The following is a 17,600-nucleotide window of genomic DNA, read 5'->3' as shown; positions in this document are numbered from 1 at the left end:
TTGTAGAAAGGGTACTCGGCGCGATGCCGAACTCCTTGGCCACTTGAGTTTTCTTCGTGCCTGACGCAACAGCCCTGATTATGGCTGCCTTATGATCCAAGGCGATAACTTTCCGTCTTATCTTCAAGCTGCTGCTGCTGCTGCCATTCATTTCTCTGTCCTGAAACTGGTGACACGGCGGGAAAAGCACTGACGGACAGCATACGGAACAATGCAAACAAAAGCGCGCGGCACTCGGCTGGCAGTGCGCACTGCACGCAACGGACGAAGTAGCTTGGCTGCGTGGCCAGCTTGGCTTGATGACTTCGAGCGTTGCCGGATGATGAGGGGCCACCGCGGGAGATTTGCACTGCCTCATCGGAGGGCTGCAACACATTGTGCAATTTAAGAAATCTATGTGTTGTGTACAAAGTGGCTTGTTAGGTGCGATGTTGGAATAAAGATTTTTCGTTATATCAATTGATGAATAAAACAAATGATGACAGATGACATATCCATTGATCAATGAATCTTTTTTCGTTAAAATGAAATTTTAAACACATGGGTTTCTATGGGGACGTTCAAGGGGAATTACAATTCTTTCGTTATATCCATTATTTCATTATAAGCCGTTTCGCTATAACGAGATTTAAGTGTATGTGCTTACACATTTGATGACAGGGTTGACAGTATATGTTACGTGTGTCTCATCTCTTATTTTGTCCACGTCTCTGAAGCGTGTTTACAGCATCATCACTGCCTTGGCCAATTGATGTTGAACAAGCAGATATTTAAAGGGACGCTAAAGTGAAAAATGGTTTCTTCTGCATCAGTAAATTACCTTTCTACACCACCAAAAACACCACTCTTACAACAATAAGACGTTTGGTAAACCAGAAAAAGCGCCGACGCCTACTTCAGTCCCCGCACCTAGTGGCTGTGATGTCATGGATTTTTATGGCATCTTCTAGGGCCTACTAGTTATAAATAGCTACATTGACAACATTGTGATCTGAAGGAACCAAATATTAAATATGGCTAGTTTCGGGAACCTTTACTCAGCCAATGCGGTTCAAATGCGAAAACATACTTTGGAATCCCTGACGTCATGCTGACGTACCGGCGCTGGGGTTTCGGCGCAAAATTCAATTACTGATACTTGGACCTCCATTTCTCATCTAACAATCAAACAAGTTTTTTGAAATGACTGCCTGCAGTGTTCTGAAACAATGCTTCCTTAGTCTAAACTGATTGATTGTTTCACTTTAGTGTCCCTTTAAGAGAACACCTGCTGGTTGTGAGGCTTGCATTGGGGTTAATTGGGATAAGCATAATTGAAGTATAATGCTGCAGGGCCGCCAATGGAATATGAACCTGGCAACGTTTAACGCTAGAACGTTATCTAGTGAGGCGAGTCTAGCAGTGCTATTGGAGGAATTAGAGGGCGGTAAATGGGATATAATTGGGCTCAGTGAAGTTAGGAGGCCAAAAGAAGCATATACAGTGCTAAAAAGGGGGCACGTCCTGTGCTATCGGGGCTTAGCGGAGAGGCGAGAACTAGGTGTCGGATTCCTGATTAATAAAAATATAACTGGTAACGTACAGGAATTCTATAGCATTAACGAGAGGGTGGCAGGTCTTGTTTGAAACTTAATAAGAGGTAAAAAATAAAGGTTGTACAGGTCTATACCCCTACATCCAGTCATGATGACCATGAAGTCGAAAGCTTCTATGAAGACTTGGAATCGACGATGGGTACAGTGAAAACAAAATACACTATACTGATGGGCGACTTCAATGCCAAGGTAGGCAAGAAGCAGGCTGGAGACAAGGCAGTGGGGGGAATATGGCAGAGGCACTACGAATAGCAGGGGAGAGTTATTAGTAGAGTTTGCGGAACAAAATGATATGCGGATAATGAATACATTCTTCCGCAAGCGGGATAGCCGGAAGTGGACGTGGAGGAGCCAGAACGGCGAGACTAGGAATGAAATAGACTTCATACTCTGCGCTAACCCTGGCATCATACAAGATGCGGACGTGCTCAGCAAGGTGCGCTGCAGTGACCACAGGATGGTAAGAACTCGAATTAGCCTAGACCTGAGAAGGGAAAGGAAGAAACTGGTACATAAGAAGCCGATCAATGAGTTAACGGTAAGAGGGAAAATAGAGGAATTCCAGATCAAGCTACAGAACAGGTATTTGGCTTTAACTCAGGAAGAGGAACTTGGTGTTGGAGCAATGAATGACAATCTTATGGGCATCATTAAGGAGTGTGCAATAGAATTTGGTGGTAACTCCATTAGACAGGATACAGTAAGCTATCGCAGGAGACAAACGATCTGATCAAGAAACGCCGTTGTATGAAAGCCTCTAACCCTACAGCTAGAATAGAACTGGCGGAACTTTCGAAGTTAATCAACAAGCATAAAACAGCTGACATAAGGAAGTATAATATGGATAGAATTGAACATGCTCTCAGGAACGGAGGAAGCCTAAAAGCAGTGAAGAAGAAACTAGGAATTGGCAAGAATCAGATGTATGCGTTAAGAGACAAAGCCAGCAATATCATTACTAATATGGGTGAGATAGTCCAAGTGGCTGAGGAGTTCTATAGAGATTTATACAGTACCAGTGGCACAAACGACGATAATGGAAGAGAGAATAGTCTAGACGAATTTTAAATCCCACAGGTCACACCGGAAGAAGTAAAGAAAGCCTTGGGAGCTATGCAAAGGGGGAAGGCAGCTGGGGAGGATCAGGTAACATCAGATTTGTTAAAGGATCGTGCTCAGATTGTTCTAGAGAAACTGGCCACCCTGTATACGCAATGCCTCATGACCTCGAGCGTACCGGAATCTTGGAAGAACACTAATATAATCCTAATCCATAAGAAAGGAGATGCCAAAGATTTGAAAAATTATAGACCGATCAGCTTACTGTCAGTTGCCTACAAACTATTTACTAAGGTAATTGAAAATAGAATCAGGAACACCTTAGACTTCTGTCAAGCAAAGGACCAGGCAGGATTCCGTAAGGCTACTCAACAATAGACCATATTCACACTATCAATCAGGTGATAGAGAAATGTGTGGAATATAACCAACCCCTATAAATAACTTTCATTGATTAATAGAAAGCATTTGATTCTGTCGAAACCTCAGCAGTCATGGAGGCATTATGGAATCAGGGTGTAGACGAAGATATCTGAAAGATATTTATAGCGGCTCCACAGCCACCATAGTCCTCCATAAAGAAAGCAACAAAATCCCAATAAAGAAAGGCATCAGGCAGGGAGATACGATCTCTCCAATGCTATTCACAGCGTGTTTACAGGAGGTATTCAGTGACCTTGATTGGGAAGTATTGGGTATAAAAGGTAATGGAGAATACCTTAGTAACTTGCGATTTGCTGATGATATTGCCTTGCTTAGTAACTCAGGGAACCAATTGCAATGCATGCTCACTGACCTGGAGAGGCAAAGCAGAAAGGTGAGTCTAAAAGTTAATCTGCAGAAAACTAAAGTAATCTTTAACAGTCTCGGAAGAGTACAGCAACGTACAATAGGTAGCGAGGCACTGGAAGTGGTAAGTGAATACATCTACTTAGGGCAGGTAGTGACGGCGGATCTGGATCATGAGACGGAAATAATCAGAATAAGAATGGGCTGGGGTGCGTTTGGCAGGCATTGTGAGATCATGAACAGCAAGTTGCCATTATCCCTCAAGAGAAAAGTGTATAATAGCTGTGTCTTACCAGTACTCGCCTATGGGGCAGAAACCTGGAGGCTTACGAAAAGGGTTCTACTTAAATTGAGGACGACGCAACGAGCTATGGAAAAAAGAATGATGGGTGTAACGTTAAGGGAAAAGAAAACAGCAGATTAGGTGAGGGAACAAACGCAAGTTAATGACATCTTAGTTGAAATCAAGAAAAAGAAATGGGCATGGGCAGGACATGTAATGAGGAGAGAAGATAACCGATGGTCACTAAGGGTTACGGACTGGATTCCAAGGGAAGGGAAGCGTAGCAGGGGCCGGCAGAAAGTTAGGTGGGTGGATGAGATTAAGAAGTTTGCAGGGACAACATGGCCACAATTAGTACATGACCGGGGTTGTTGGAGAAGTATGGGAGAGGCCTTTGCCCTGCAGTGGGTGTAACCGGGCTGATGATGATGCGGATGATGCTGCTGCTGCTGCTGATGATGATGATGATGATGCAGGGTTAAGACAGGCACACAACATGAACACGGACAAGGAATTTCCTCATTTTGCTTGTGTTTATGTTGAACTCTGCAGTGCTAATTATTGGCTGTAAGATTCCACTTGTGTCAGGTTGTCAAGTGGTATAGCAAAGGGTGCAACCTAAAAGCTCTGCGCACAAGCTAGAGGCAGTAGGGATGGGTGATGGCAACAACTGGCTTTCTCGTTGCCAGAAAAATGGCACTAGGTGGCGCTAGTTGTAGGCAGCTCTGTGCCCTCCTGGACAGGGAATGAACAGAGCAAGTACTAATAAATGGATAATTTGGGGTTGTTCACAAAGCGGGTCTTGCGGGATTTGGCAACTGCAGCAGCTCATTTGCTGCTCGTGCATTGTTCTGTTTTTGACATCCGCCAGTTCACACGTTGTGCCATAACCCGAAATGTCATCATCTTCTGAGGCATGTTTCTGTCATGTTGATGCTAGTGGTAGTAAGGATTACTTCTAAAGCAGGGGCATTGCATTGACACAGAGCATGGCCACAGCCACAGCCGGGGCCACCACCACAGCCTGCCCACGGTGGAGGAGGTTGTACTCCAGGGCCTCGAGGAAGACATCAACGACAACCGCTTCCGCATTGGGGGTGACGAGGGCTCTGCCGGCCGTGGCACGGCACCATCTTCCACGGGTGGCCAGCTCAACATCCGAGGCGTCTACCTTCACATTTTGGCTGATGCCCTTGGCTCGGTGGTGGTCATCATCAGCTCACTGGTCATCTGGCTCAGCACCTGGGAGCAGCGGTACTACGTGGACCCTGCCCTCAGGTGGGTTCTGCAAGGTCTTGGTGGCAACGGGGCATTTGTAGCGAATTTACTGTGAGCTAATTTTTCCCACACCCAAGAGATAAGAGCACCACTGGTGTTTTCCATTGTATTGCTCAAATTTCGTGGGAAATTTTACCAGTCTGTGAAAGCTGCGAAAAATACCACTTTAATTTGGGTTCATGGTGCTATTTGATGGGACCAGTTTACTTTTGTTCATTGGGAAAAGCAACAATTTGTCAAGTGGTTCAGGTCAGTGCACTTGATCCTCCCCGCACCCACAGATCACGCAAATCTGTGGTTATTTAAATTAAGCAGGTGGTTCTTCGAAAATAAAACCAGTTGTTAGAAGGCGCTCATCCTTGTGTTGCTCCTTTTCTTTGTCCCTGTTTGTGTTGCGAACAAAAAGTTTTCTTTAAAAATGATCCTCCCAGAATGCTAAACATGTTTCGTACAAGGCTGATCAGGAATAAGCCGAGGCACATGGCGCCGTTTATTCGATGTTGTACATTATTTAATAATTTATTTACATGATACTGCAGACCTTTTTGGTCCAAGCAGGAAGGGCAAATTCAAAGAAGGAATACAATGCATTGTACAAACAGCAATATTCACAGAAGAGACAGAAGAGACAACGCGCAGCGCCTGCTCAAATCCCGTATTCAAAAACCAAATGAGCGTTTCCATGTTTGCAGAAGATATGACCCGCCTTTTCCGAAGAGCAGACCCTGAGATGGCCGAAGAAAAGAAGTTACGCTATCTCTTGCGCGGAGTGAAGGAGCAACTGTTTGCCAGACTCGTGAGGAACCCACCGACGACAGTGGCCGAATTCACCAAGGAGGCTACCGCTATAGAACGGGCACTACAGCAACGGTACCGCCAATATGATCGCACGAACTCGCCGGTGAATGCTTCGATTCTGTCTGAGAGCTGTGGCATGTCTCTGCGTGAAGTCATCCGAGAGATTGTGCGAGAGGAGATCCGGCAGCTTGGGATTTCTCCTATGGCACCAGCGGTGGCTTCTGTCGTTGATATAGTTCAGGAGGAAGTTCGACAGGCCTTTTCATCGCTGGACCGGCAGGCGGTGCCGCAACGATTAACCTACGCGGAAGCTGTCTGTCGTCCACCTCCCGCCACTTCGATGCTGCTGACACCGTCAACTACACCGACGCAGCCATCACCGCCACCCCCGATGCCCTATTTTCAACAGTCACAGTTGCCGCCAGCTATGCCGTATCGCCGCCAGCCGATCGCTGCGCCTCGATCTTACGGTGAACCCCCTGCTGGCTACTCGCTTCGAAAGACCGATTTGTGGCGCACCGCTGACCGCCGGCCGCTATGCTTTCACTGCGGCGAAGCAGGACATGTTTACCATGCGTGCCACTACTGTGCAGCTGGGTATCCAAGGTTTCCCAACTGCAATTACCCCTTGTTTGATGCTGCACATACCTGCGACGAAAAGACTACAAACTTTCGGCCGGAAGGTTCTGCGACGCCACGATCGCGTTCACCTTCTCCGGCTCGTTACACCCCACCGACCCGTCGCGATTTTCCTGACGCCTCTAGGGGCAGGTCTCCTAGCCTGCACCGAGGAAACTAGAGGCAGCAACCTCCGGGGGTGAGGTTGCAAACCGTCTAACTTTGCTACAGCCCCCATCAGCGACGACCGACGACTCTAAAGCTCCGACGACTCCAACTACACCCCCTGTAACCGACGCCGTCAGCGCTGATCTTGTCGTTTGCATTGACGGCCACCAAGTGGCCGCTCTCGTCGATACTGGTTCCCATTTTTCCATAATAAGTCAAAAGCTGGCCGACAGGCTGAGAAAAGTGAAGACGCCAGGCACTGGGCCCAACATCAGAACTGCCAGTGGCCAGTTGATGACGCCTATTGGAAAATGCACAGCCAAAACAGTAATCGCCGGTGCAACCTTCGTCACCACCCTCGTCATTCTCTTTGAGTGCTGCAAGGAAATTATATGGGGTGGATTTCTTGAGAGAGTACGGTGCAGTGATTAATGTTCATGACCTCGTCGTCACATTTGCTACGAGCTCAGATGACGTCGACCCCGCGGAGCGCCAGCGACGCCACTTACATGTCGCCGACGACGATATCATGCTTCCGCCACGAAGCTGTTCCCTCGTACCTGTTACTTGCGACAACTTGAACACCGGGACTGGCGTCGCTAAACACATCGGTGCACTGGTATTGAGTCAAGGCATTTCCATCGCCAGGGCCGTAATTAACGTACATGACGGACATGCCGAACTCCTGCTGACGAATTTTACCAGGGAACGTCGACACATTGTTAAAGGCAGGGCTGTTGCTTACTTCGACGAATTTACTTCAGTACAAGACTGCCTCTCAGTGGAGCACGCGACGTTCGCTGTGGCTATGCCTGGCCCTGTGGTTGACATCAGTCCCACCTTATCGCCCGTCGAACGCAACAGCCTTCTTGAGCTCATCGATGAGTTTAAGAGCTGCTTCTCATCAACGTCATGAGTCATATTTAACAGGGATTGGCGGGCTAGTTGGTGATCGATATTAGAATGCATCATGTAACCGTGCAAACAACAAGGGACAAAGAAGGAAACACACTAGACAGGCATGGAACTGAGAATTATGATACATGTATAAATGTTGGATTTCCCGGAGTAAATCTCATTGAAGTTCCGCACCTGTCTTGTGTGTTTCCTTCTTTGTCCCTTGTTGTTTGCGCGGTTACATGATGCATTCTAATAGTCACGAGTCAGCCAGACGCCGCTCACTAAGCACCATATTATCACCGAAGCCGACGCCAGACCAATTTGGCAGAATCCTTATCGTGTAGCACCGAAAGAGCGCGAGGCAATACAAACCCAAGTGAAGACGATGCTTGAAGATGGGGTTATTTGGCCATCTAAGAGTCCTTGAGCATTGCCTGTTGTATTGGTGAAAAAGAAGGACAGTAGCCTGCGCTTCTGCGTCGACTATCGACAACTCAACCACATCACAAAGAAAGACATTTATCCGCTGCCGCGTATCGACGATTCACTGGACAGGCTACGAAACACACGTTACTTTTCGCCGATGGACTTGAAAAGCGGCTACTGGCAAATAGAAGCTGATGAGAGAGACCGTGAGAAGACCGCTTTCGTGACGCCCGACGGGCTTTATGAATTTCAGGTGCTTCCCTTCGGTTTGTTTTTTTGCGCCAGCAACGTTTCAACGACTAATGGACACGGTACTCTCCAGCCTCAAATAACAAACGTGTCTGGTGTACCTCGACGACGTGATTGTTTTCTCTGTCACATTCGAGGAACACTTACGGAGACTAAAGATGGTCTTTGAAGCAATACGCTCAGCTGGTCTAACTTTAAAACCTGAAAAGTGCCATTTTGGCTTTGAAGAACTTCAATTTCTCGGTCACGTTGTTAGTTGTGAAGGTGTCTGACCTGACCCTGATAAAATCTCTGTCGTTGCTAATTTCCCAACGCCATCAGATTAAAAGGCCGTGCGACGTTTTCTGTGCCTTTGCGCCTACTACTGACACTTTATTGCGGAATTTTCGCGCATCGCATGGCCATTAACACATCTCACCAGAGAAGATGTCCCCTTCGTGTGGGGCGAAGACCAGCAACGGCCATTTCACGACTTACGGCAATGGCTGCAGACTCCTCCCGTGCTCCCACGCTTTGATGATGATGCTCCTACGATTCTTTATACCAACGCTAGTAATGTCGGCCTTGGCGCAGTGCTTGTACAGCGGCAGGACGGCACCTAAAGAGTGATTGCTTACGCCAGTAGGATGCTATGAAGGACGGAGGCTAACTATTCCACTACAGAAAAAGAATGAAATGAAAAATTATAAATGAAATTATAAATGAAAAAGAATGCCTCATACTGGTGTGGGCCGTCCTGAAATTACGGCCATATTTGTATGGTCGGTGTTTCACCGTTGTCAGTGATCATCATGCACTTTGCTGGCTGGCTGATTCGCGCTGTTTGAACAAATTGGCATGGACCTTTTAGGTCCGTTTCCACTGTCTACTGCCAGAAATAGATGGATAATCGTTGTCCCAGATTACCTTACTCGATACGCTGAAACAGGTGCTATCCAACATGGAACAGCAGCCGAAGCAGCGCAATTTTTCATCGAAGCCATTGTCCTAAGGCATGGTGCTCCCGCAGTGATCATAACAGACAGAGGATCTGTGTTCACGGCTGCGCTTCTGGACACCGTTTTCCGATTAAGTGGTACTACTTGCCAAGAGGCCACGGCTTATCATCCCCAAACCAATGGGCTGACAGAACGTTTGAATAAGACTCTGGCAGACGTGATGAGTATGTACATCGATGTCGACCACAAGAACTGGGACGAGATTTTACAATACATTACATTTGCATATAGTACGGCGTGCCAAGAGACAACACGCATCACGCCTTTCAACCTTGTTTACGGCCGGGAAAGGACAACCATGTTGGCCGCAATGCTGCCACACGAGTGCGGTGACGACGAGACTGGTGCCGATGAGTTTATGCAACGTGCAGAGGAAGCCAGGCAGCTTGCGCGTTTCCGAGTCCAAGAACAACAGAAATACGATGCCCGACACTACAATCTCCGGCACAGACCCGTCACATACAACGTCGGTGACCAGGTGTGGGTCTGGACTCCAATTCGTCGGCGGGGGCTGTCTGAGAAGCTCCTGCGAAGATACTTTGGCCCGTATACAATTCTGCGCCGCAACAGTGATGTGAATTATGAAGTGGTCCCCCACAGCCATAACTGCTCCAAACGCCGGCGGCATCTGCCTGAGTTTGTGCACGGGCATCGTATGAAGCCATACTTTTCCTCATAACCTCAACTTTGCACCGTCTGTGCACAGCCTTCGGACGTTGGTGCATCGGGACGATGCCTCCTTTTCAAAGGAGGGGCAAATGCCATATCCTCTAGGGTTACAGCGGGTATGTGCCAGGCGATGAAAACGACGCTGAAGTAGCGCGCGAGTAGAAAAACGGAGACGACAACGATGTCGCGATGACTGCGCTGATAAAGTGCTTTTACACGTCCTCGACACCGGCTTTCCCGTCTCCTACTAGGCTGTGACAATATGTTAAGATGCATGCAAATAGATATAAAACACTTCCAAATACATATGCACAACACATCTGGCACCTCCAAAAGGATCACAATGCAAGTGGCATAAAACTCTCTATTAGAGGTTAAAAAATATTGTTAATGGCCTTTTCAAAGTTTCCACATGGGAAAAGCTCTTCAAGTAGTGAATTCCAGTCAGTTATTGTTTTCGGAAGAAATTAGAACTTGTGGCAATTTGTTTTTGTGAAATGAGGAGTTAAGCTATCATTGTGTGTGTGTGTCATGTTTTGCGAGTTAAAGCCGGCGTGACATATGGTATGGTTGGGATGCCGAGCTTTCCATGTAACAAGGAGGGCAAAAATACTATCCTCGTTGTTTTTCTTCCGGTGCAAAGAAGTTTTATTTGATTATTTTTCATGAGTAGAGATGGAGAGTCAGAATTCTTGCATTTGTTGTAGATGAATTGCACAGCACGCCTTTGAACCTTCTCAATCTTTACTTTGGTCTGCAGTAAAAATTGAGACAAAATGCCTTGTGAGGTGTATAATAAAGGCGTGAAGGTTTTGTGAGCATGAATAGTTTTCATCATGCTTACCATGTTATAAATGAAAAAATGTGGGCATTCAAGCTGTCTTGTGGGAAATCTATATCAAATGTAAGACACCATAAAATGGGAAGTAATGCAAGTGTCACAACTCTGGGCATCAAACTGCCCTAGGGATGGACAGTTGTGTCTGACTTTTGCCATTCAGCATTGCTGGGAATGCGATAGTCTAAATACCGTACAATAAAACCTCATTTATTCAGAGTCCTCCGGATTGCAAGAACTTTTTAAGTTAAGCGGATTTTCGAATTACTCGAAAATAACAGAAAAACCCAGACACATGCATGTAATGTTTATTTTCCATCTAGCAGCACCAGGAGCAATTGTTGATGAGTGCGATGCTTGGCGCGACAGTCTGCTGCACCAAGAAGGGTCTCTAACCCACTAATCATGCGCTCTAGGGACTCGTGATAATTAAGCAAATGCACAAGAGGGCACATAATGATTACCTGCTTCTCTCTTCGTACCCTAGCAGAAATGCATACATGGCTGGGATTTTTATATGCACACAACACCCCAGCAGTGGAGAACAGCACAGGACATGTGACAGAAAACCCAGAAACGGAAAAACAAATCGCCACGTTTATAGATGTTGTTGAAAACAACGTGGCCATGATGCATTTCCATCTCTTAAAATCACATTCGCCATGTGCAGCTGTTAAGAGCGTAGCCTTCGAGCGTAGCCTGTTTCTCCTTAGAAGCAGTATTTCGACACTACGTTTTGGTAACGATGATGGTGACGCTCTGACTTGCTTCTGTGTAGTGGGCAGAAACATATAAAATTGATGTGCGCCATTACACAGCACAGGCAATTGAAAGTGAAAGACCGACTAAAACACAATGTGCACAGGAATAGAAGACTGCTATTCATCTTCTATTCCAGTGCGTGTTGCGTTTTTAGCTGGTGTTTCACCTTCAGTCATGTATCTACATAGTTACAACATAGCCACTTTGCACAGCTGTATGACTTATCAGCATCTACATCACGGAATCTGGTGCTGGCTCAATCGGTGACGGCTCCCTCCGAGTCCGATCTCGAAAACTATGCATTTAATGTACTGCAAATATCAGAAGAAATCAGTGTTACTAGATGAAAGCTATTGCACGAGCTGGAAACACATCATGGCTGCCATATTTCTGACACTGCTGCTAAGGTATGCGAAGCTGGAAGCGTGCCACAGCATGCCAGGCTTGGAGACCTCAACCAGAAACTACAAGTTATTCTGATGGATGCATGCAGGCATTTCAATGCATCAAGTGTAATTTGCATTGCAAATTATTTGACTACACGAATTCTACAAATTAACCGAATTTTCAAATAAACCTGGGTAGCATTGTTGAGGTTTTACTGTACCTGAATCTAACACCTTTTTTCAAGAAAATAGGTCCATAAATTGCCTGCACTTTACAGTTGGATACGAAATGAAAACCGGCTTCACAGCGTCAACAGCCTACTGTCAGAGCCATCAGATACAGTGTCATTTCCATCACAAAATACTGACGCAGCACGTTTTTGTGAAGTTTGATGTTGGTTCATTTTGAGCCCGATTACAATCTTGAGTGCTAGTTCCAGCCAATAATTTCAGAACTATTAATTTCGCAAGATTTCACAGACTCAGCACCCTATGTGACGATGTAAACGGCCCCAGCATTTTCTGGTGGTGTGCCAAGTATGTGTCCGATGCAGAATCTCAATAACATGATTGTTCAAGAATACCGCCACAGTGTGCTTGGTATCTGTGGCCAATTGAGCACAAATAGTGATGACAAAACGCGATTTTCATTATGGAAGTTAATAAAAAAAATCTGTCTGTGAAGTAAATGCTGCATGTCTCGTTTTTTATGATTGCAAATGTGGGGTGCTGTTAGGAATGGCCGTACGGGGTGGCAACGTGCCAGCTTTCAGCGCGCTGCTCGTGTTCCAAGCCCCCCAGACGAGGTGCCTTCTGAGAACTACGGATGACTGGCGGCCACGTGGCGCGCGGTCAGCTCTGGAATGTGGTGCGCCGCCGTGCCACCTGGGACGGCGCACAGTTCTACGAGGCCCTCGGTCGACGACACCGCGGGCTATGCTGTACTGAGAGTTCTACAAAGCCCTCTGACGTCGACTCCGGAGCATTTGTGTGTGGGCCAAACGGCGGGGCGCTGGCAAGTTTACAATGATTGGACGAACATTCCCGACCACTCGTGCTCCGTCCACGCCGAACGATGACGTCAAGCGGAGGCTTATAAGCAGCGTTTTCCGGCTGCTAGAGTGTGCTCGTGTCGTGCTCGTCGTTGGGAGCTGAGTGCTCGTTGTTATGCTGAAAATGTAGTAGTGAGCTGCGTGCTCGAATGCTGTTTGCTGAATGTTAATCTTGCGGGCTCCATATGGGAGTCGCGCTAGACTGCCGATGTATGTCTTGTTTTAAAATATGTTAACCTGTAAATAAATCCTGTTCACCGAATTCATCTCTACGACCTTCGACTCCCTCAAATGGTGGCAGCGGCAAGGTAGTCCGACGAGTCCTACATCTGCTTGACAGCCGTAAGATCGTCCGCCAAATCTAATAGTGCATGCTATATTTTTCTTTAAGAATTGGCAGCATGTTACATTCAGATGCACTTTTATTTTCTTATGCAGTCAAACCCATTTATAGCAAACTAGATAGTTCTGTGAAAAGTGGTCGTTATATCACCAGTTTGTTATAATATGGACTCACCCTTAAAAATGCTTAATGAATAACCACACGGAAGCTGGCATCAGCAGTTACAGTTTGGCAGCACTTTGGTCCTAAAACCAGATTTTCAGTTTCATTTCTGTATCTGGTGCGTTCCCCCACCTAGCTGCAAACTTCCATTTGAAACTTTCATCTTGAGAACGAAAGGTGGTATCATGTAGCTCTTTTAAAACACCACCTGGTTTTGATCACCTGTCATTTAGAAACTGCAAGCGCAGCTGCCATTTTTTATTCGAGAGCTTGCAATATATTTAATTACCAGCGGGGCATGACCATATTCTGCACAAGTGAGCAAAGTGTTCTTCCAGTTGGCCGGAAGTGTAAAATTCGGTAACTGCTGCAGCATGCCGCCATTCTGCAAAGTTGTCGGCCATCGTAGTATCGGTATTGCGTGACTGCGTGTCAGCCACACAAGAGCCATAAAATTACGTTATCTATGCTGCTTCAATGGAAAAACAATGCAACATTCGAAAGTAAAATATGACTGCCAATTGTTATCAGTAATCATCAAATCTGCAGCAATATGTCATCGAAGTGCTGCAGATTTCTTTCTCTATGGCCGAAGCGTGATCTTCCGATAACAGCGCATTAACTGCCAATCCTTTGCAACATTCTGTGGTGGCAGTGCGTGGTGCAACATTCTTGCTTGCTCGGGCTGCGTCGATGGGAATGCTTGAGCAGCCATTGTTCCCACGGTGAAAGGACGTCATTCCAAATGATCGAAACAGGTGTAACGCTGCACGGACAATTGCAGAGAGACGAGCGAGTGATGCCGTTGTGGCATCTTACCAGTGCAGGCGTCAGTACACCCCCCGGGCCATGCAGTGTCTACCGGACCTCTTCCCTGGCGTAGGCATGCCTTGAAAGTGCATGACCCTCTTCGCGGCTTCCAAATTTCATGTGCACCGGTCAGTCACTCGTCTTGCAGGCTGCACCGTACTCGTGGTTGGACTGTGCAGCAGGGTGCGCGCTGCCGTGCACCCAGTGTGGCCATGCTTCACGTGCCCTCTTTTTACCCTGCCTTGGTTCAAACCCTTCACTGTTACTGTACAAAGTTTTAAAAGAGTATTTATATCTGGAAGCAGTTTCAATAGGCAGGGTCAGAACATCATAATTGCACTGAAATGTGGTTGTTATAGCTAATAGATTGTTATATCTGGAATCGTTATAAGTGGGTTAGACTTATTAGGCCTTCAAAAGTTCGGTGCATGTTATATGTAGGGGCTTGTTAGAATCGGGTAAATATGGTATTAAAGCAAGTTTATAACCAAGATATGAGAGTATGCACAAATTGTTGCTATTCACAAATAAATTTGTGAACAAGTTACAATGTGTGATCTTGTAGGATAGCAGTAATCAGCTTATGCATGGAACAGAAAACTAAGTGAGGTCGCTAAAATCGGTAATGAAGTCAGGAAAATCAGCAAATTACTTCACTAAATTGAAATTTTGTTAATTGAAATTCAGCCATTAATGCATGACCAGTCACCAGCAGATTTTTCTTACATAAAAGGGGCTGTAAGAATTTTCGAATTATCAACCAGTCAGAAAAAAAGAATGAATTTCAGCTTAAAAAAGTATTTCACTTTGTTCAATTTGAGAGTCAGTGATCAGATACAATTTCGTGCTGTCAAACGATATCTTCACATCAGCTGTACAAAGCGAAGCCTTGGAAGCTTTCGTGTCCACTCCGCTGCCGCGGCTGATAGTGTCGCCTGCCTTGGGATGGCACTATCAGTGGACCACTCTTTACTCAGTCAAACCAAGAAAAGGTTTACTCTAAAATTGCATGAAAGCGAGGCGACAGGCGACAACCTGTTGTTCACGACCACGATGTTCATTCTAAATTTGTGTCGTTGTGTGCACGTCATGTCCAAGAAGTCGAGCAAGATCCAGTATGGCATCTGGAATTACCGTAGCTGCTATGCATTGTTTCTATTAGTGGTCCTATGAGTAAAAAAGTCGCAGTTTTGAAGTATTGATAGTGATCGGAAAGACCCTTTTCACTGCAACCTCGCAGGCACCGCCATGCTTCATCACATGTTTACGCGTTCATTGCTTGCCTCAGCTGCCTTCGTGATTACAATGGATGTGCATAATGGCTGTTGCGGTTCAGCAAACATATGTCTCGGCATATATCATAGGCATTGACTGAGTCCTAGAAATGTAAGCACCGCTAGAAATGTGTTGCAATAAAAATTTGATTTGGGGCGAGTTGGTTCATGGCTATTCAAAAGGTGCAGCCCGACTGGAACGGAGACAAAGAAACACAAATCACATCACAAGTGCTGACTAACAACTGGTTTTATTTGCACCGAAACTGGGCTATCTATGCTCAAAAGGCTTGCTGTGTAACACTGCTGTTAACACAGATGTGGTCACACATGATCAACCAAAAACAAGATGCGTACCGCAAACATTTACGAATACATTGCTAAATCTACAGAAACAGTACGAACAAGATATGTTCATCGAACATAGTTTGCTGTCGCCACGTATCTTAATGCTTAGAGCTAAGGCGAAGTCACTATGCAGAAAAAATGATAATGCAAACAAGGAACATGCGCATAGAGCAAGGAATCCACACACATGGCTTGAGCAGGCTTCTGTGCAAAAAAAAAAAAAAAACTTTAAAAGGGGGTGAAATATTTAAAACCTAAACAAAACCTTCAAGAAACTCAATCTCAGTGTCATTTAAATATATGGATGGCTTGCTGACGTAGTTGTCAGCCAATCTTTTAATAAAAAAAAGCTTCAAAGATTTCTCGCTCGGTCCCGTCTCTTGCTTTCCTCAGAAACTCAGTGTCATGAAACTTTGGCTTGCAGCCACACAGCTTGCAATGTTCAGCCAGAAAGCCACCTGTCTTATTACGAACATTAAGATTTTGCTCCCTGGCCTGCTCGTTGAAAGATCTCCCCATTTGGCCTATATACTGATGACCACAACCTGAAGGAATTTCATAAACAACAATTGCCAGACAGTCCTTGAATTTATTTATGTGCAGGGTAGTGAATTGCGGCAACTTTTCTTTGTTTGTCACTGCACAAATTTTTTACAGCTTACACAGTGCAGAAAACACAATCGGGACATCATGCTTCGAAGGAATCCGCTTGATGCTGTGTGACAGTTTATGAACACAGTAAAACCTCGATAAGCCGTACCCGCTTAAACAGTAGTTTAGTTTTAAAAGTGGTAAAGTCAAATCCCCGACTCAACGGCCATTTAGCATAATGTGTTTTGTATCCGCATAAATCATACCAGCTTATTGCGTATGCATCGGTTAAAACGTAGCATTTCAACTTTTCGTCGCGCAAACACGGTGGTGCGTCGTCTCCATCGGGCGGCCCGGCAGAACAACAAGCCTCAGAGATCGGAACAACGGCTTCCAAGCGCCCTATGCGTTTGCGCGTGAAGCCACATCAACATCAACATCATTTCGACACCGTGCCAGAGATCGTTATGGGGTCGTGCAAGCGAGGACTTGCGTCATTCCGAAGGTCAGATAAAAAAGACGCAGGGTGCTCAGCATAGAAGAAAAATTAGACATCGTTTGTGCTATCGAACGTGACACGAAGAAGTCGGCGCTGGCACGTGACAAGGATCTGCTCTTGACTACGGTGTGTGGCATTTGGAATGCGAAGAAGTTGCTCCGCAGCGCTGCTGCGACCGCGAAGACATGTGGGCTACGAGGTTCGACTTTTCGCCATCGTTGCCTCTGTTATTGCCGAAGTGTCGCCTAGCGACAGTAGGCTGTTTTAGCAGAACGTTTTTGACGGTCCGCTCCGCTCAGCGGGCTAGCGGAAGCGCAAGTGCACATGCGCGACCCGTTCAGCCGTGAGCGGGCGAGCGGACGGGAGCTCCCTCTCTGCTAGAAAGCTTTCTCAGCGGAGCGCGGCGAGCGGGTCAAGCAGGTCTAGCGAAGCAAAATGGCTGCCCCCAGTGCTGCTGGCCCGTCAACGAGCTCGTTTGAATCGGGATTTGTAAAGCGCAAACCTAGAGTACACTTTAGGAGACATGAAGATCTACTTCGGGAGGTTGTGGCCATGAACCCGTTCCAGAACCCTGCCATGTGCGCACGTTTGTTTATACGGACCACGTTTTAGGTGTACTGAAATAGCAGTAAACCTTGCCTTGGCTACAACACAGCGTAACGGCTTTGTTAATGTAAGGATTATATATATATATAAGAAATGAAA

The 17,600-nt window shown here is 46.2% G+C and overlaps 1 protein-coding gene across 5 annotated transcripts in view; it reads left to right on the top strand.

The window, feature by feature from the left end:
- Window positions 1-17,600, top strand: part of ZnT63C (zinc transporter 63C) — a 190,191-nt gene that overhangs the window by 75,036 nt on the left and 97,555 nt on the right. For all 5 annotated transcript variants that reach the window (XM_065450150.2, XM_065450151.1, XM_065450148.1 and 2 more), the window contains exon 4: window positions 4,713-5,004. In XM_065450150.2, the coding sequence (XP_065306222.1) occupies window positions 4,713-5,004 (292 nt within the window). The remainder of the gene's footprint in view (window positions 1-4,712; window positions 5,005-17,600) is intronic.

This window comes from Dermacentor albipictus, chromosome 3, assembly GCF_038994185.2.
Source record: "Dermacentor albipictus isolate Rhodes 1998 colony chromosome 3, USDA_Dalb.pri_finalv2, whole genome shotgun sequence".
Taxonomy (NCBI): Eukaryota; Metazoa; Arthropoda; class Arachnida; order Ixodida; family Ixodidae; genus Dermacentor; species Dermacentor albipictus.
This window is presented reverse-complemented; position numbering and strand designations above follow the sequence as displayed.